Source organism: Falco peregrinus, chromosome 2 (assembly GCF_023634155.1).
Source record: "Falco peregrinus isolate bFalPer1 chromosome 2, bFalPer1.pri, whole genome shotgun sequence".
Classification (NCBI taxonomy): domain Eukaryota; kingdom Metazoa; phylum Chordata; class Aves; order Falconiformes; family Falconidae; genus Falco; species Falco peregrinus.
The window spans coordinates 113,601,675-113,621,984 of NC_073722.1; the positions used below are offsets into that span (position 1 = coordinate 113,601,675).

At 44.4% G+C, this 20,310-nt stretch overlaps 1 protein-coding gene across 1 annotated transcript in view; it reads right to left on the bottom strand.

Moving 5' to 3' along the window:
- The window catches only part of UBE2O (ubiquitin conjugating enzyme E2 O), a 66,286-nt gene that overhangs the window by 15,732 nt on the left and 30,244 nt on the right, over window positions 1-20,310 (bottom strand). Inside the window, exons 2-9 of the mRNA XM_055796382.1 lie at window positions 15,223-15,282; window positions 9,949-10,059; window positions 8,913-9,010; window positions 7,429-7,492; window positions 5,543-5,686; window positions 4,790-4,899; window positions 3,797-3,947; window positions 2,486-2,988 (exon numbers count right to left, since the gene is read on the bottom strand). Coding sequence (XP_055652357.1) covers window positions 2,486-2,988; window positions 3,797-3,947; window positions 4,790-4,899; window positions 5,543-5,686; window positions 7,429-7,492; window positions 8,913-9,010; window positions 9,949-10,059; window positions 15,223-15,282 — 1,241 coding nt within the window. The remainder of the gene's footprint in view (window positions 1-2,485; window positions 2,989-3,796; window positions 3,948-4,789; window positions 4,900-5,542; window positions 5,687-7,428; window positions 7,493-8,912; window positions 9,011-9,948; window positions 10,060-15,222; window positions 15,283-20,310) is intronic.

Consider the following 20,310-nt stretch of genomic DNA (forward strand, 5'->3'; position numbering starts at 1 on the left):
TTTCTACCCCTGGCAGAGGCACAAGAGGAGCTTCAAATACTTTGAAACTTAAGATCTTTTCTCCATTGAAGCACCTTATAGCCTGGCAGCTCTGAGGCGTCTCTGAAGCTAGAGAAGCACGGGACTTGAAAAGACAGACAAAGCAGCATCCACCTCAGCCCTTCCAGAACGAAAAAAAATCCCCCAAAACCAAGGAACACATTGAATGTAGGTAAAACAAGAGGATTTTGTTTAAAAGAGAAAAGTCTCAGCTGTTCAAACATATACATGTGTGTCTGCAGCTCAGAAATGAAACCCAAACACGCAACAATGGACCAGATGCTGGTACTTTACTGTGGAGCTTGACAGTTGCTTGAAGAGGCAAACTGCTTGGGGGCAGGAGGAATGGAGCTGCAGTTTAGCTGGACAGACTCTTCTATCGAGCCCTCCGCCATTTTCAACCCTCTTACAGCACAGAACAAATTGAATTCCATGCTGATTTTAAATCTTGGCTTTATTTTGCTGACCAGGCCTTGCAGACATAACACTAGCGCTGCATTTATATTGGTTTCAAGTCAAACCATAAAGAAGATACAATAGGCAAATACAACTGTTTTCCCCCAGCACCGCTTTTATAAGTGTCAGAGAAATATTTTTAAGTGGAAATAACACAAAGTTTCTAGCAGGGCCAAAACTCAACAGCAGAAATCACCAGAGAAGGAAGTGTCATGGGTGACATGCCAACAGATGGTTCCTTTGGGGAGGTGGGGGCATGTGCCAGTGAAGATGGGGGAGTAGAAAGGCAGGCCACCCAAGGAAATGATACAGTCCCGTCTGCAGCACAGTTTATGTGGCTTCACAAACAAAAGTCACGACTTGACATTAATAAAAATCCCTGTATATCCTCACTAAAAAAAAAAATAACCAGAGGTCTATGTGCTGCCCAGAGAGCTGCAGCAGGTCACAGAACTGTGGTAAAGCCACACGCTGAGTTGGCCTCCTGCAGTCAGAGATACCCATGAGCTGACACATCAGATCTGGTGACTAACTGCAGCAAGCCAATCCACTTTGCATTTCTCAGCAGTGCTTGGCAGTGCACCTATAGATGGTCTCACCAGCTTCATCTCAATACTCAACACTGAAGACCCCTCACACTGAGCTGTGACCAGCTGTCACATATGCCCTTTGCTGAAAGACGCTCAATTTCTTTTTCTCTGTGACACGGTCTTCTCTGCAGTGTCCCAACATCTGATCTCTGCATTTCCTTGTATTGAGCTGCCTAGATCCAGCACAGGAATCTCTCGGTGCTGTCACAGGAATTTCTCCCTGCTGCCTGTATGATGCAGAAAGCTGCCAAGTTTACTACCTAAGTAATCCTTAACAAAAGCTTTAGTGAGCAGAAGCACTCAGCAGCGAGGTGAGAGGGAAAAGTGAACCAAGGATCAGTTCCCAGGAACTCTATCACACACACTCATTTTTTTCTTTCACTTGAGTACTGGGGTCTGCTCAGGTTTGAGACCTTCAAATGCAATTTCTCCAAAACCCACAAGGACTAAAGGAAGACCTCTCCCTGCATACAGGAAAAGCTAAAATACCCCCCAAAAATGTGAATGAAGCTTATGGCATTCTCAAACTACTAGATCCCTTGAATCCTGATAACGTCACTTTTCTGGGAGGACTCTTGCATATTATTTTGCACTAGTTCATTCCTGGTGCAGGATCTGTATACAACTGATTAGCCCAGGGAAGCCAGCAAAACAGGCTAGCCAGTTGTCAGATGTCTTTGCATCCCATGAAAACAGTTTAAACGTTTTCAAGTTAGGTAAAAGGCAAAAGCTGCTTAGATCCTGTTTTATCTAGAAATGGGCAGATACATGCAATGTTTCCTTGCCCAAGCTACTGAAATCAATTTCTCTGAGGGTCTCAAGAAGTGCACTTTCTTTGTTTAAAAAAACCAAAAACAAACCAATAAAAAGTACACTGCTGGCAAAAGTTGCAGATCTCTCTCCAGAACAGGGTAAGGATAACAGAGACCACTGCAGTGTGAACCCCTGCCAGCACAGAGCTACATGCTGGTCTGGAAAGAGCTCTCTAAGGATAAGCTATCTATTGCTGCTAGCATGGTCTATCCTCAGCCTCTCTGCAGCAGCTGCCAATGAGGTAACCAATTAGTGTCATGTCTAAGCTGTATGATCTTTATTCACCTGTCTCTCTGCATACAGAGTCTAGCACAGCAAAAATATTCTGTCGATGCCCTAAGGCACAACTGAAATAGAATAGCGTCAGTGTCACATCACGTGGCCTCAGTTTTATCAGACTGAGACCAAGCTGTTCTCACACAGGCCACTGCACAGTTATCACAAGATAATCGTCATTGGTTACTACCAATTGGTGTCCTAATGTGAGGCACATCATTCACCACCCAAGCTGAGGGGGTGGTTTACATCTGAGAACCTCAGTAAGGGAGATTTTGACAAGTATACCTGGGTTTGGAAATCCAGCTCACCTGTCTCCTGGCTTAAACTCTCGTGAAATCTTGGTCTTCTTCTTCTTGTGCTTCCGCTTCAAGTTTTTGATGGAAAGAGGGATGCTTTTCTTGCGACTGGTGCCACTGCCACTCTGCGACGAGGCAGTGGAGCTAGCAGAAGAAGTGACAGAGCTAGTGTCATCAGTGTCATCAGCTGCCTCATCATCAGCATCTTGCTCCATGGACTGAAGCCGGTAGTCGGACGTTCCCTCGTCCTTCAGCAGAAAGGGAGGCTGCTGCTGTCGAGCTGCTGCTCCACCTTTCTCCTTCCCCGTTTCTTCAGGCTGCTCCTCCTTTCTCTCCCCAGGACTTGGTGCACTGTTGGAAGAGTCATCCAGCTCACATTTTGATCCAGGCTTAACCTCTTCTGATTTCTGGTCAGCAGCTGCAGCAGACTCTTTGTCAGGGGCTTCACTGGTACCCTGAGATTCTGGGGAGCATGACATGATCTTCACTATCTGCTTCTTCAGCAGCCGCCTCACCTAGAGAAAGCAGACCTGGGTCAGACAATACACCTGTATGCTCAGCAAGCTGCCAGCCAACTCGGGGAATGGTTAGCTTTGTACAGAGGAAAACAGCACCCTGGGGGCCTCTTCTCATTGCACCTGCACCAGAGTATTCTGCAAACCAGCATCTCACCACTGCTCTACTCAGGAGCAGCACTGGACTAGTCCAAGAAAAGCAAGCTTTTCTCCTTAAGGCTATTTTAAACAAGTTCTGAACTTTTTGTTATGGTAGGTCACAAGAGGCTGCACAAGTCAATTTATGTAACAGACGCAGCTACGCAGGGAGGTCATCATCCACACTGATGATATCCTGTTATTCTAGGAACACTGCTGCTCTATAGCCAGCATGTAGAAACCATAGCATGACTTGTGGCCTAGGAAGCAAAGATTTCTTTCTTGTCTCACTATAGCACGGATCTAGCTGAACAGTTCAGTTCCACGAGAAACCTGAGGTCATGCTAACGAAAGTGACATGTGTCTAATGGTCCCAGCTGTCAGGGCACAGCAGTTCTGACACAGCTTGATCTGCGCAAGGTGACACCTCTATGTTTAAGGTCCTGTTCATGTGCTCTCGTGGCATTAGCTGCATGCTTCACCCAGTGCAGTCAGACTGCTGTACAAGGTGACTTCGCTGCTGGCAACAACAAGCCATTACTCTTTACAACAACCACTTCAGGAGTCTCATTTCAGACCACATGACTACCAGGAAGACTTTTGCTTTAAAAGCCACAGCAACCAGAAATACTTAGAGAAGTCAATGCTTCCCTTGACCTCTCAAACTCACCTTTTTGGCAACTGATCCTTCACCCAAGACACAGTTCCTCTCGGGGCATTCACAGGTGATTTTTGCAGGTTCCACTTTGTCTGGGAACACATAGAGGCATCTTTCCCCAAGCTGCCTTTGGGCATGGTCAAAACACCCCAGACGCTTTACCCTGGTAGAACAGGAGGACAGCCATGAGCAAAGTGCAAAAGAACAGAACCTAGCAGTGATCAGGGCTGGCATGACCTCATGCCAATGGCACTTCTTTGTGGGGTAGACAGAAGCTAACACCACACCAAATCTTTCCCAGGCACATAATTCTAAAGGAGTGGGAATCTCATGAGGGACTGCTAGGTGGGGATACAAAAGGACCGGGTGGGACATGAATCACTCTTCTCCCTCTAGCTCCCCCTCCCGCAGAGAGCTGCCAAGAAACATCTGAAGTTAGCACTGGGGTTTTTTTGCTGTCATCTGAAAGCTGCTCTCTTCTAGCTTATGAATTCCAGGCAGGAACCACACTGCATTGTGCTGTTACTGATCTGACTTCCTTGCTGAGTTTTGCCCAGCCCGTTCCTGCAGCTGCAGCCTGCAGAGGGCACCTGCTGCTGCCTCAGCACTCCCCAGGGCTGGGGCCAGCACCCCACGCCTCTGCTGCGACCAGACACACACAGTTAAAAGGTGCAGCCTGATCCAGACCCAAGTGGAAGGACAAGGGAAGAAGTGAGCTGTTGCCAGACACCGCTTTCCTTTATGCACTTGTTAGCAGGAGCGTACTTGGAGAGGATTGGCAGGAATCTAGCCCCTGTGTTAGTTTAGACAACGCTTGAGTTACTAGTTTGGAAGCTATTATCTTACATTTTTGAAGCTCTGGAATACAACACAGGTGTACAACAAGGAGAAAAACTCACTGGAAACAGCTGCATTGCACCTAATCAGTTGGTAGGTGTGTCACCATAGTCTGTGCAGTGTTGTGCCCTGAGTGTTGGGAGTGAAAAGGGGTTTAACTGATCTCACCTGGACAGGTTCTCCTGGCTGATGACTGAGGGAGGAGGGCTTACACTGTCAGTACCTCCAGGACAGAAGCTTTTAGTGATCCAAGTAACCTTTAGTTCTACCACCTGTACCTGCAACGTAAAGAGAGAGAAGACAATTTAATTTTTCAGAGGCTTTCCTGGACCAGGGTCTAGGATCTGAACGTCAACGCACAGGGAAGCGGCAAACCTGCTTTTACGTTTAAGTGCACTTTCACCACACCCAGGACCTCTACAGTGTCCCCACAGCATGGCTCTTGGCAACACTGAGAGCCTCTACATTTTTTAACTTCAGGAAAGATGACATCTGGGCTTGGAAAGGAAGCTATAGCACATACAAATCAGCAGTCCAATGTCACAAAGAGATACGCTAATGGACTTGGAACTGCTCCCTCCATCAAAGAGTCAGCAACATTTCTCTCTTTCTGGATAGCATGCAACATTAAGTTTCAATAGAAGAAGTGCTTCTGCTACCTAACGATCAGCAGTACTGGTCTCTAAGTGTACTGGCACCCTACTACCTTACAGGGTGCCAGCAGCACCCCTGGGAGGAAAAGCCAAACCATGCTGAAAAGTCCTGTCAGTCCCCAATGAGAAATTTTTTCACCTCAGGAGAGCACAGCCACAGTGCATTTGCTCTTGGAAGGTTACCATGGCAAGCTGACTCTGCTCCAAAACACCAGCCAGGGACCATTCTGTGCAGAAGGTGGCCGTGTGACAGCTTGTCAGTCCTTACCTCTTCCACCACCACTCTGAACTTGCTCTTGGTGCTCAGAACAGGCTTCACACCTGAGAGCCACTGCACACTGGAGAAGACTTTAGAAGGCCCGATGAGGACTTGCCCAGGATAAAAGCCGTATGAATCATCAAAGAAGAGACCCTGTGTGGGAAAGGGAGGTGGGGAAAACAACAGCATAAAGGACTCAAGATTTAAGATTCCAGCATTTCTCTTCTCTCATTCGTGATCAGTAAGATTAACCATAAAGGTAAAGTCTGCAAGCTGCCCATGAAGCTCATTCCTCTCCTGAAGTCAGCCCAGCAGTTCCTATAGCAACCTGCTCTGCCATGCATCCGAACCGGATGCGACTGACTAGGACTCAGTAGGGGAGAAGCAAAGGTACTCATAAGAAACAGAAGATGTGTATTTCCATACAAGTGTTCTCAGTAACAAAATAGCCAAGGTGGGCTGAGTTCTGGGCAACAACACCCATCTCTTGTTCATGCTCCGTTTCAAGCACCTACAGCTTTCAGAGCCAGAGGATGCCTGCCTTCACTCCTCTGCTTGTTGAATTACGTTTCTAATTATTACTCTCATCTTAGGTGGATTAGTGAATATGATGGTTCTTTGAAAACAAGAAGACAGTAAACACAGCCACTCTCCTTAGAGCTCTTTCCCACTGATATTTACAGTGACTGGATGAGCCAAAGATTCAGAATGCGAGGGTGGACAGAACAGTTTAAGGTAGATAAAACAATGAGCACAAAACTGTATTGAGTCTTGTCAGGATAAGAGCAGCGCAACAAGATCTAAGTCAGGTAAGTATCTAACACACAACAATTCTGAGTGCAGGATCACCAGTAACACTGGAGACAACTTTCAGACGAAACTGCAAGTCTCCAGGGGACTGCATACACCTTAAAGGCAGCTTAACTCAAAACAAGGTCTCTCAAAAACAGGGTAACCAGAAGCTGGATGCTGCTAGAACATCCACTTAGGAAGCAGAACACATATTGCACAACCCAATACAGCAGAGACTAAGATATCGGTGAGTATCTAGCAACAGAATACTCCTCCTCTGTACAAAACAGGAAAACCATAGCAGCACATCCTATTAAACTGATATTCCATTTACTCTTCAAGAAACAGGCATCAAATTTTAACAGAAATGCAGTTTGAGATCAAAGGGACCTTTGCTTTGAAGGCTGGGAAGGATAAGGGCTGTCTTGCTAGTTCCTAAGAATTACATGCCACTCTCGGTCAACTCCCAATACTGCTGCCAGGAGTGCAGCAAGGCCCTACTGATGCCATTTGGAAGAAAAAGCAAGTTGTCAGCCTCTGAAGGTGAGAGAGGTTAGATCCCATCATCACACAGGGAACTCCGTTTTACCCAAAAGCTAGCAAAACCTTCCCCACCACATGATTTGGAAAATGCCAGTATGGTGGCAGGTCTCCCTTCAGAGAATGTAATGGACTACAACAACAAGACAGGCAGTATTTTATGTGATCTGAAAATGGGCTTCTAGCAGAACACCTTTTAAACAATACGCCCTATTCCAGAAGGGGAACAATTTTGAAAGCATTATTAAATGGCATAAGAGCTTTTTCAAGCATGTACAGATATAATGAGCAGCGAAATGCCTTGACATCAGCCATTTGACTGCATGTTATGCAAGTTGTTTGCAAGGAAAGCAGTTCAAAACCTGTTCATTACTAAACATTACCTTTAAGCTACATCCTGTTACATTTACATCAAGTCAAGATCTAGTGAAGTGTTTTTGAGTTGTGATGCATCGTTTAATTTTTAGGGTAAGTGCCTATCGTTTTGCCTTCTCCTTCCCTCCTGCACAGAAAGCTTACAAGATGAAGTTGATCAAAGACACACAGGAGAACCAGAAGCTCACCGAGTCACTGACATGAGGACAAACGTCATACAGCTTAGCTCCGTCTTCTGTGCTCATAGAACACCTGTAAAACAGACAACAGACATGGTCACATTTCCAGAGCCATCCACCTCAAAAGCAAATGGCACCAAATTAACCAACACTATCTAAGCAGGTCTGTCCATATGCCCAGCAGTATATCGCTGCACCTTTATGGTCCAGAGCAAAACTGCTTAAAGGCAAACTATAAAAGCACTGTCTGGTATCTAAATGTTCCATTTAACATGTAAAAAAAAAGTAATATGCAGGGTGCTGGACAAGATTTGTCTGCTGCAAAGATCTGGTTTGTTATTCACACTGATTCTGGAACCTAAAGGCAATTTGGGTGTACTTCCTTCAGTAATAGCTTCATTTCCAGAGCGAGACTTGGTGGGATTTCAAATGATTTATTAGGAAGAGATTTTGAAAACCGTTACCTCATTTTACATAGCTATGCATGAGCTGGTAACAGATACCAAGCAAGGTTTTAAATTGCACCAGTAACTGCAAGCAATACAGACAGAAGCATAGCTGTTTTTCACTCCCAGTTTAACACGTAAGAACCTTCCAGCCTGGGTTAACCGAATGCTAAAATAATCAAAATCACAGATGCATCCACCAATCATCTGTTACAGTTCTTGCATTACTTGCTTCTCTTAGAGCTGGCTGCAGGACTGTGGGGTTTTTGATTATTATTTTTTTAAACATCAGCATCAATACTCCATTTCTAAGACAGATGGGTTATTTCCCAGTGGCCAGGCCCATAAGTCTCTTTGGCCTCCACTGGTTCCTTCCTTCCCTTGCATCAATAAAAAATAGTTTGTTGGACAAGACAGGCCTCAGGAACAGGGTGAATGAAGTGAATTCATAGGGGTTTAGCTCACAAGTAACTGTCTCAACATGCACAAAGAACAGAATGCAGATCCTTGTGTTGTTTTTGACATATGACTTTGGATTATGTCTTCATTGAAAAAACATTCCTAATACAGTTGCAAATAACAGTGAAATACCAAAGCTGTTCAATCTTGGTCTGCTTTTTCATCTTTGATAAAAAATGCTAACCTGCAAGTTTCTACACTTCACAGACTTTTTTCAGGGTAAGAAACCTCCCTCCCTGCATCTCACTTAAGTTATGCTCTCATACTGAGAAAAGGTTTGAAATAACAATCCATTTTAAACAGCTTCTTTTCCAGAGGAGAAGCACAGTTTAAAGATCAACGTGCTTTAGTTGAGAAGCAGTGATCTGCCTGGGATTGAAAAAAATTGGAACCTTCCAGACAACAGCTTTTTCCGGAGGGTTACCAATGAATCTCAATGTTTTCAGAGAAAGATGTGTTCTTACTCTATGTGTGAAGATAATGTAAGCAGGTAACTTAGCATGTAAGTGAAGTCCAGACTGTTTCTAGTTTTCTAAAAATGGACCAGGATTGTGAAATCCAAGGGGGACAGTCTTCAGGAAGAAGTACCTGGCTCCATTGGAAAGCTTGAGGATGACCTGGTTCTTCAAATCATAGACCTTGCCCAGCCAGCAGTCATAGGCTATGTAGTCACCATACATGAATGGCTACGAAGAAAACAGGTAACAAAAACTTATAAACATTAACCCTCGTACTTTGAACCATCAAGTTAAGTCCTCACACAATACAGATGAGATAGCAATCTCAAAGGGACTTATGACAGCAACTGCAGATCTCACTGTGAACTAGAATTACGGTACATCGAAGAGTTTGCTTGAAAGTCAGGGCACAGCCTGGATTCTCCAGTTAAGCAGCTTGGGCTTTCTCTGGGATTTTTTTCCCCTCTGATCTTAAACTTCAAGTGTCCACTTCAAGAGATGCTCTGCAAAGTAGAGGCATACTTGCACTTGCCTTCAGTTAATATTAACAATTTTTATCAGAGACTGATTTTCCATCCCAGAGAAGCTTGTATCCCACTACCTTTCCACAGGCTGTTTCTTGAGAAGGGTTGTGACACTCCTGCTCTTCACTCCCAAATTAACTTTTTCTCAAAGGAAAAAGAATGAGAAAATCCCATCCCACCTGGCCTTTGGAAATCACCTACCCAACTCAAGAGGGAGAACCAAATGTTTCAGACTCTTCCATCTCAACAGAAAGCTGCTTGACTCATCTCAGCATTTTCGTAGCCTGTTTAAACAGTAATGATTTGCACCACTAAAGCTCTGTGCCACTGCCATGGGGCTGCCCCAATCAGGTTGTCACACCAGTCTATCTCAACACAGTTCTCACACAATTGACTGTGAACCTAGCCCTTCAAGACAATTTGGTCTCAGCAATGTGATCAGAAACACAGAACAGATGGGGAGATGAGGCGATGCTGCATCATTTCTTCCAGGGAGGATGCTTACATTATGTTTAAAATAAAACTGCAGATGCATCTTGCACAATATGGATGCTTCCCTTGCATGTGTTACTTGAAATACAGCAGCATTCCTCCAAACCACCAAGCCCTGGCCTCCCACATGTATTTTGGCTGTATTCTCACCCAGATATGTTGCAGGTCTTTGCTGTTGACAGGGTAAAGGATGCAGTTGGTTCCTACCAGCTTCACAGCACACTCTATGTTGACATCAATTACAGTTCCACACTGGCTGTCCTGAAAACACAAGAGAAGAAAGGGTTTATCACCTCGGGAAGGGTCCTACACACACACACGTACATGCTCTGTGTACAAATCAGAAGTGCAAAGACAAGTGAACTTTCAAGATTAAACCCCCTCTTACCCTTCAGGCCCTCATTCTGAAGGGGCATTTCACATGACCCTAACACAATTCAGAAGGTGAGATCACTATTAGAAGACCTGTAGTGTTTTCTTCCCAGTTAAAATTTGCAATGGCTGATAAAGCAGCAGTCCAGAGACTCCTGCATCTGGTCAAATAAGACCACACTAAATCAGGTGATTAGTATTTACTTCCTTTAAAATCTGCCCAGCTCCTTGGTCTATTCAACTGAGCAGATCTCCTCAACTCCATGGGACCGTCCTGTAGGTACTGCCCCGAGACAAGAAAGGCAGGGGGAGATCATTAACCCCAGAACAACAGACAAGTTCTTTAAAGCTTTCTGTGACTTCTCATGTAAAGTTTGATTTTGCAGGACATTATAAAAGGTCTTCACTTACTGCCATACTGAAAGAAAAAAATAAAAATTGGCACCTTTAGTCAGATTTCAAGGTTTCAAGCCAGATAATTTACAGTTGGTCCAGTTACGAGATGGTTGTCATTATCTCCCTCACTTTTTAGCAAAGTTTTAATCTTTTTTGTCTCCAAGACAATAACACATGCTGTCAAGAGCCTTCTGGGGATAGGTTGGCAGGGAGCACACAATATGCATGTTGCTCACACATATGGTGGAGCCCTGCAAGGAAGGGCTGCTAACCCAAACACTGTCAAATGTGGCAGCTGCCCTGGCCTCCTGACAGCTGCAACAATTGATACTCTTATTCATTAAAGACCACAAGTCCATTATAAAAGCTGAGGGCCAGCATGACAAACGCCCTGGTATCTGCAGCTTCTGAGGCTGTCCTTACCTCAAACATCAAGCTCTCTGCTTCAATAGACTTGAGCATAACACTCAAAGGGCTTATACCCTATGAGAAGTGGATTTGTTTGCTCAGTCCACTTATAAACATGCTGTTCTTTTGACCACAGTAAATATTTATTCAAGGCTTTCACTCAGGGCCCTGTGCAGCCCTTTTGGGAGTTCAGGAGTTCGCTGGTGCTCAACTCATCCAGACTCACCTTGGGGACTGGTAGGTAGAGCAGACTCCTGCAGTCCAGGATAATTCCTGGACAGATTGCTCAGGCCATTTGGCAGGCTTGCTTTCCACCTGCCTTCTGCAAGTCATCTTCCTTACATCACACAAACCCTGTGCTTCACAGCCCCCTCGGCTCCCCAGGAGGCGGTAATGAGACAAGTGGGTCCTGCCCCACGCCTTGCCCAATAGCTGTGCCAGCATATCCAGCAGGGCTGGGAGAGCCAGGCTGGCAGACCTTAAAGCAGCAGGGGCTCATTCCCTCCAGCTGCTCCACATATCACTCCCATTTCTTTCTAGAAAGGCTGGGAAGCAGAGGGAGCCTTTCTCAGCAATAACTCCATCGCAACAGACAGCAGCTAAGCCTAACGTAGCTTGCAGCATGCACAGGCTGCCAGGAAAGAGCCCAGCAGAGCTGTACTGTAACTCTCACCTGAAAAGGGTTTGGCAGAACTACACCAATTCACAACAGCTGCTGCCAGCACGATTTGAGCCATAGGATGAGCAAGGCCTGCTCAGAAGTGGCACCTGCTCAACAAACCCACAGCTTCTGTAGGCTAGAGCACAGCTACCTACCCTGCTTTTCGCCCAGATTAAGCTAAATTAAGTATGCCCCATCCATCTTCTGCCTATGCTTTGCAGTTCAGGCCCTGTGTTTTAGACTGCTTAATAGTCAGAACCAAAAAAAACCTCAAGAAACAAATTCTTTGCCCTGCATTGAGCATTTCAGAATTAATTTTTCCTTTATCAGTAGCCAACATGACAGTAGCTCTGAGATACGATACAATCCAACACCTGCAGTTTCTGTGGATCATCTTGTCTCTGGCTCTAAACCACCTCTTTTATTGATGGTGAAAAGTAAAAAAAACAGGCCTTGGGTGACTGACACCAACACCCTCTGCCCATTCTCTAAGTGACAGTTTCCCCATGGAGAAGGTGCCTGCACCACCCTACAAGCCTGCCTCCCATCTAACACTGCTGGATCCCGTTAGTCATGGGCAAGAGGATCACATTTAGTTCAGTTTGCTTCTTCCAGTTGCAGAGCACTTGAGCAAGCACAGAGCGCTGTCTGTGGTTAAGAATGATCAATGTTGCAAGCAGCCCCAGAAGCTACAGGGCTGTTGAGTCACAGCTCTCCTCCCTCACCTGTCACTGAACTTTGTTTATTATGAGTTTATTTCACTGTCACATGAAACATTAGCCTACAACACTGGAGGCAGATTTACAGGCTGAGGGGTTCTGCTGAATCACTCTGCAAGATTATAGTTGTGCTCAGCAATGTGGTCCCGGAGCGAGAAGTTGCCAGCTTTTCTCTTGTCTTCCAGGGCAAGTCTACAGCTGGAGCATGGCTCCCCACCAGCCTGCTCAAATACAACTGTCCCATACTGTTCATTAGATGCTCCCATTAAAGGGGGAGCCAAATTAAATGAGCTGACATTTCACAGTTCTGTTACAAAAAACCCAACAACTATTTCCATCAACCCCAACAGCAGAACTGGAAAAGGGATGCGACTGACCTTTGTTAGAAGAATTGACGGGTTCAAGCCTCACTCACACCAGAATTGAATGCACTCCCTAGACAGTCTTCCTGCTTCTTCTGGTACCCTGACAGCATTCACCATGCTGGAGATACTGAGTATTTAAGCAGTGAATGGACGAAGAAGTGAGTCTTTTCCTTCCCCATCAGAGATAAGGCTTTAAGGCAGACCAGCAAACTCCCACCTGAGAGCACAGTGGCTCAGCAAGCACAGGCTTCAATCCAGTATCTCCTGTCTCCCATCCTTCTACTCTTTCCCTCAACACACTCTTTTCAAATAAGGAGATCTTTATACCACCCTCTTATTCCTTTTAAATAAAGGGACAGCATAGCCCAGCACCTTTTGTAGCAACAAAACCCTAACCTGCCATATTATAGACCTGCTTCTAATCTTTCCCCCAAATTAGCATATCACCTGGAAAAAGGAACACTGACACTTTCACCAGTTCTCATCCAGCTGGATTAGATTTACAGGCCCAACTGTGTTCAGGGAAAATGATCTCATTTTATGCATTAACCCCTGAAGCAGTCTTTCCCCACACTCAGGGCTCAATAAGAAGCACATGAATTTGAGTCAGCTCTCTTCTCTTGAGGAACAGAGGATTTTGGGTCCTTCTCACTCAAGGTTAAAAACAAGCCCTCAGAGAGTGTGGTGAATACAGAATAAGTTCCACATTGTGCATTTGCCAGGCCAACTGGTGCAGGGCAGCCATCCCACATCCTGAATTTGGCAGGCTGAAGCTTGCAGATTTTCTATTTTAAATGCACTTGTAATTTTTTAAATATATATGATTAACAAGTGAAGGTTTTCTTTGGTATAGGAATTTGTTTCATTTACCACTGACACTTAAAGCATACTTGAGGGTAAGGTGAAATATAAGTCACCCTCAGAATTCCCACACTTTTGAATAGAGAGAAGAAATTGAGTTACACCCTCACCATTCCATCAATTAAAAAAAAGTTATCAGGCACTAGTACAAATGGTCTAGCAAACACCAGGGTTTAAACATGCAAAACAGACAATAAATGAGCATGCAAAACAACTGCTGGGTAATGTAGCTGTCGATACACATGCGGCAAGCCAGAGAAGCCAGTTACTGCTCAGTTAAGTATGGAAATTGCAAACAAAAGCAGCACATCCATGTTTGCCAAGAGAACAACTTGCTGTCCTGAAAGCTTAAAATTACTTTAAGCAGCATCAGAGAACCAGTCAAGAGGCATGACTCAAAGCATCCCTTTGAGCGAGGACATACTAAAGAGTCCAGCTGCACCAGGTACAACAGCATGAACAGCTGATATTTCAGTTTGCTAGCTGTTCATTATTTTGGATTGAAACGCTTTCATAATGTTGCAGTTTTAGTAAGAAATGTTGACTCCAAATTTCCATTTCAAACAACAATTAGATTTCTTAAGGAAATAACTTGGTTTAGCATTTTTCAAATTGCCCTTCAAGTTTTCCCTCCCTTCTCTTTGCAACATTCTGTGAAAAAGGAGTGGGTTTACTTTTTAATTGACAAAAAAGGCTTTATTTAAAAAAACAAAACACCCAGGTCAGAGAAAGGCCTTCCCCATCCCCACACCAGGCTGCACACCATGTGGTGCAAATGCAGCAGTTAGTGGCCAGCTGCCTGCTTCATCACAACCTTGGTAGCCACATTGCTGGAAGCAAGTCAAGAGAAGATGCAGGCATGCACATGGCAGGCCATATGGCTTGGGGTTATAGGTTAGGTGTGAGCAACAGCAAAAAACTGCCAACCTAGCTAAGCTCTTAAGAGATCACAGCTCGTCTGATAATTGAAACTAAATAACGTTCCCAGTATTTCCTACACAAGAGAAATCCACACATCTCTGATAAGCACAAATGCTGTACAACTAGAATAGAATGACTAGGGCTTAATGTAGTATCCAGAAAGAATAAAGGTAACTGTTATGGGCTCTGATTAAGAACCAGCTTTCTTGTCAACCTAGCTGTGTCAGGCACTTCAGCAGTGTCTGGATTTGCTGTATTTCTGAAAGAAACTGGACAAGATAGTGCTCACTGTAGATTGAGGTGTCCCTGAAAATATTTCCTCCAAATTCTCTACCATAGCACACTGAAAGGCAAGCAGCGGCAATGTGATCTGCCTCCACTCCAGCCTCCCCATTAGGCCTGGCAGAGCATATCCACACCCCCCACAACTCAGAACAGTTTGATTTAAAACTTAAAGGATGGCAGGATAGACAAGCTTGTTGTCTCATTACCTGACATTACCAGGTTTGCTTGCTCAGAGGACCTCTGCAAATAATCAACGGTAGAGAAGCAGCCTTATCAGCATTTCATTTTCAAAGCATGAAGCTAGGTCTATCAAACACACTAAAAATAGACTATGCTCCAAACATTACTGTTCAACTTCATTCAGGCAGTTTGGCAAATCTTAGAAATCCATGCAGCAGTATCATGATCAAAAACAGACAGAGAAAAAAGCACTTACGCTGGAGCTCATATGTCTGACCACATCTCGAGGGACCACAGAGCGATCTTCAAGCTTCAGCTAACGGGAGAGAGAGACTGAATTTAGTGACTCCACATGACATTTAGTCAGAAATAACATGACAAACACAAATACACAGTATCCCAGCCCTCTGGACTAAGGAGGTTTTCACAGCAGAGGATGCTGAGGCACTTCTATACACAGAATTAAACCCCTCGGTATATTCACAAAATCCAGTTGAGAGATCTGAAACACAGCAACCAGGCGATCCATCACCACTGTGCATCAAAAAGGGTGCAAACATTCTGACTCATTCATCACTTCGAGATTCCCTCTCCTCATCTCTGCATCATGCATCATTTCCTACCCACATCCAGTCTATGCACTAGAGAACACAGAAGACAGAGGAAGAAGCACGTCACACCATAGTTGTGTCTCATCCTGCACGCGTTTCACCCAAGATACCCACAAATATCTGTGGAAATCCTGTTTGGTCCGGAACATTTTAAGGTACTGTACAGTGAGAAGTCTTAGCTAGCAAGGGAATTGGTGCCAAATTTAGTGCAGAAAGCACTTGCCTTGGTGGGGTAAAAAAAAAGGAAAAGAAATGACTGTCACTGCACTTAGTAGCCCCCAGGTCCATGCAGATAAACTGATAAGAGCATGGATAAAGTCAAAGCACTGCTCATATTCCAGCTCCTGCTAAAGTACTTGCTGGCAAAGAGCTGGTGCTGGCAACAAGAGATGTGGCTGGACCACGATTACATATCCTATGTTAGATCATGCAGAGCTGTGGGCACCAGGAATCATTACTGGTAGGGGAGGTATCACTTGATGAATCTCTAGTGATTACTGGTCAGTTAACCAAGTGATGTCCTTCCAAAAGTGGTCTTTCATCAAGCTGTTTCAGTGATCTCAAGACTACTTAAAGACTATTTCATTAAGTGTTATCAACAAGCTCAAAACTACAAAATGCAGTTGCCATTGAATACATTAATACTAAAATGGTACATGGGGATTAATGTCCTAAGCATACTAAGTAGGGAGACCACAAGACTGAACTCCAATTTCAGGGTTGCTGAGCCTCACTATAACTCAGCTAAGATTTCCTTTTGCTGAACAGGGAGAAGTCCCGTGCATTTCAGTGGTCAAGAACATACTTATATTGGTACATCATTCTGAGCCCCGCAAATACACTAGTTACCATGCATTTTGGGAAGCACCATGTGAATACAGTATCAGGGACAGAGCCCCTTGCACATCTCGCTTTCAGAATCCACCCCTCCACTATTGCTGCATTTGTTGCTTTTCCTTGTTGATCCCCAGCCCAAAATCCACCGTGCTTTGTCAGCATTTCATCATAACCCACACCCTGGCTTACAGCCTGCTTTACTAAATTAAGACATAAATCTACAATCCAAGGGCAGGATCCGGAATAAAACCCAAGCACCTGAGTATTTATTGCCTTCTTGATTACGTGTTTCAGTAAGAGAGGAAGAGAGCCAGCCAGCTAGGCTTTTAGACCCAACTTCTGGAGTCAGAACTCCACCAGAGTGGGAAACCTGAAGCTTCCCACAGCCCATTTCCAGATTGTGGAAGTGTTTTCATTGCCTCCCATATCCCACCAGGGCATATAGACAGACATCAATTTTTATACAGCTTTCTAAAATTATTTGTTAAAGTAAGTACTGTATAGATAGCCTCTTAATATCCAGAAGCAGGCAGCAACATTCACATTCCAGTAAGTACCCAAGCGTGAGCAGCGGTTTGGGTATTTTAACTGTAGTTCTCTTGCTGCAGAGCTCAATACTTTCATTTCAACATGCATTAGGGCAATTTAACCTCTGACACGTGGTGTTTAAATTTATGCATTATGTTTCAACATATCATTGAGCCATACCACTCCATTCTGTATTAAACAGTATCTGAAGAATCCAGACTGACAAGATGATCTGATGCTACCTGGAAGCAGCAATATTTGTGTTAGTAAACTCCATAAATCATAAAAGTTGTAAATTAGTACCTTTCTCATTTTGTGATCCTTCCTGAAGGATATAAACACACAGATTCTTCCCAAAGCAAGGCATAAAACTTTCTCTGCAGGGGATTACATCTAACCATTTTCAGATCTTCTGATTTTTTTAAAAGGCAGCACAATTATTTTCAGCTCCACGTGCCAGACCCACCTGCCTCAGTTGCTAGGATAAGCAAGCCAAGTAGTAGGCAGAATGCCAGCATCAACAATAAATACTTAGCAGGTCTGTCATCACACACAAGACTCAAAATCCACAAGAAACCCAACCAGAGGAAGCCAGAATGGCTGTTGATAAACACATGACAGTCGTCATTCCTCCTGTTGTCTGTTATACCCAGAGTGACGTGATCATCAGGCCAAGGTCAGCCCCCTCAATCAGGCAAGGGAATTCAATATTGGAGCAGCACTTTCAGGATAGGTACTTACAGCTCAGTTGCTGTATTTACCTCTGTGAAAGTCAGTATTAACATGACTAGCTTTGTGTTCTAGCCATGTGCCTTGACAATAGCCATAAGCATGACAAACAGCAGTTTCCCAGAGATGCTCCCAGCTAGTCCTGCACTCCTGCATGCCAAGCTGGGCTCAGCACCCTCCAAACACCTCAAATGCAGAGCGTGCTTTGTGCTGCCTTTTTAAAAAATAAATTCACATTTATATATGTTAAAGCAAACCAAAGACACTCATCACTGAACACACATTTTACCCAGGCAAAAAGGGGCAACCAACACCCTCCCACCAGGAGTCAGATAAGTCAGTAAATGCACCGACTGCAAAAAGAAGTGGCAGAACAGCTTTGGCACCCATTTATTCCCTCTGCTGTTCAGATGTTCTCTTGGTGCTCAGCACAGCATCAATGCCCGAGCTCCACAGCACATCTAGTCAAAAGGCACCAGCTGCAATCTGGAGAACATATGATACTTCACCAGGTCTGATGATGCTCTCCTAACCACACACAGCAGGAGGGGTACATAAATGTTGATTTTTGCAGAGGAGCATGTTCTCCTTCTCAGCTCTCACCTGAAACTGGGTAGATTAGGAGACAAGAACAGACATTTCTGCCTGGCTGCCAAGCATTAACTCATCAAGCCTTGGTAGCTTATTGCTTCAAATAATTTATCTAATTCCTTATCACAAACAACCTTGTCATTTGAAGCAAAGCCTTTGTGATTCTTTATTAATTAGTTGCAGAGGTTGGGAGATACCTCTGTGACTGTAAACTGGATCCTCACTTTAGCAAACAATTCAGCAGTTAAATGTAAGCATCCTTGGGCAGGGGTGTGCTAAACTCACACTAACTCTCTGGGTTTAACCTCTCAACTCCATAAAGCAAATGGGAGACATGGGGCCAATTTTCTTCCCCAACAACTATCTTCTGATGAGATCAAAACCAAAGCAATTTATTTTGACGATGTGGGCTGGCCACCAGTGCCAAGTGTTGCGGCAGGTAAGTAAGAAGCAATCACTTCTGAAGTTTAGGGACAAGTAATACAACAGTTGCTGAGATTGATATACGGACAACTAGCCCCAGCCGGTGTGTATCCAAAGAAAAGCAGTACTGGACATACTCAGTATTGGCATAAATCCTTGGTCACTATCTGCATATTTAAAAGCAGAGGTTAAATTCACTAATTACCTGCTCAGGTTTGCTTGTAACAACATTGGTACCCAACAATGGACAAACACACCTCTACACAGGCTCCAGCTACCGGTGTCGTCCCCCACCACCAAGGAGAAAACAGAACACATACCGGCTTACTGCCGGCACATCTCTTCCTTTCCTATTCCCACACAGTGTCCTTTCTGCATGAGCAGGAGTCTTGCTATTTTACTTTAGGAGAAATAAAAGAAGGTAATTCTACCTGTAAATAGCAGCATTTTGTTTTGCTACTGCCACACTTCCAAGTGGGTAATGTTGTCAGAGGAGATAATTACAAACAAACTGTCCCCTGCTCCAAACAACCCAAGAAAAGAAGCTGGGGGACAAGCTTAAACACAGAAAGGAATCATAGTTCTAAAGGCTGAATACACCTACATGCAGTCCTTGGTTGTTCAGTCTCAAATACGCCAGCACACACCTTTTGCACAGGCTCCCTCACCAGCTTTCAGAGGAGCTGACTACTCAGTGGACCTTGCAGGTTCAGCCCACACTTGGACACCAGGAAGGACAGGAGACCTTGTCACTATGACTCACCACTGCCCAAGGCTGAATGTCAGATCACAGTTCTTTACTCTTCAACACCCAGCAACACACAGACTTGGGAGCACACCTCTCATCTGGCTCAGCCACCGTTTTACAACTGCATTTCTGCTCAGCTACCCAGCAACACAGAGTGCATCCTGGCTATGAAAGATGACACCTGATCCAGTATAAAGCTTGCCAGTACCAACTTAAACTGTTAAAGTTCACGCTTAGTCAGTGCTGTCTCATGTAACCATAATGTCTGACCAATAAAGAATAAAATTTGCTCGGGGGTGCTAGTGTGATCCCACAGCCTCTACTTCCAACAAAATCACTGTGGTGAGAACATCAGTTTCTATTCTAGATGCACTCCAGATTTTATCCTCTGAAACAAGAGCTCTGGGAAAAAGCACATAAGGATGGATAAAAAAAAAAAAAGAGCACACATCCACCCTCCCTTGGTAACTGCTTATAAAAATGGGAATACAGGACATTGAAAAAAATGGAGGAAAGCACAGTGCTGGAGATGAAACTCTACACATTTACCTGAACTGCTATATGATGGTTGAGATGTTTATCCAAAGAAGAGGCAGAAGTGAACTATCATGGAAACTGCTTCTGCCACTTGAGTTAAGCAAGGGCTTGGCCAGCAGCGGTCACCACCATGAAAGCAGGAAAGCCAGGCTTTGACCTGCACAGATCTGCCACCACTATCCATTCTGGGCTATTTCTCCATCTCACATGGCCCAGCATTCTCCTCACACATTTTCTGTAACTGATGTAATACATTTAACAGCATTTAAACTGCTGTTCCCAGGCTCCCCTTCTACGTTTGTAAGCAAAAAAGTAAAAAAAAAAACAAAAACAAAAACTT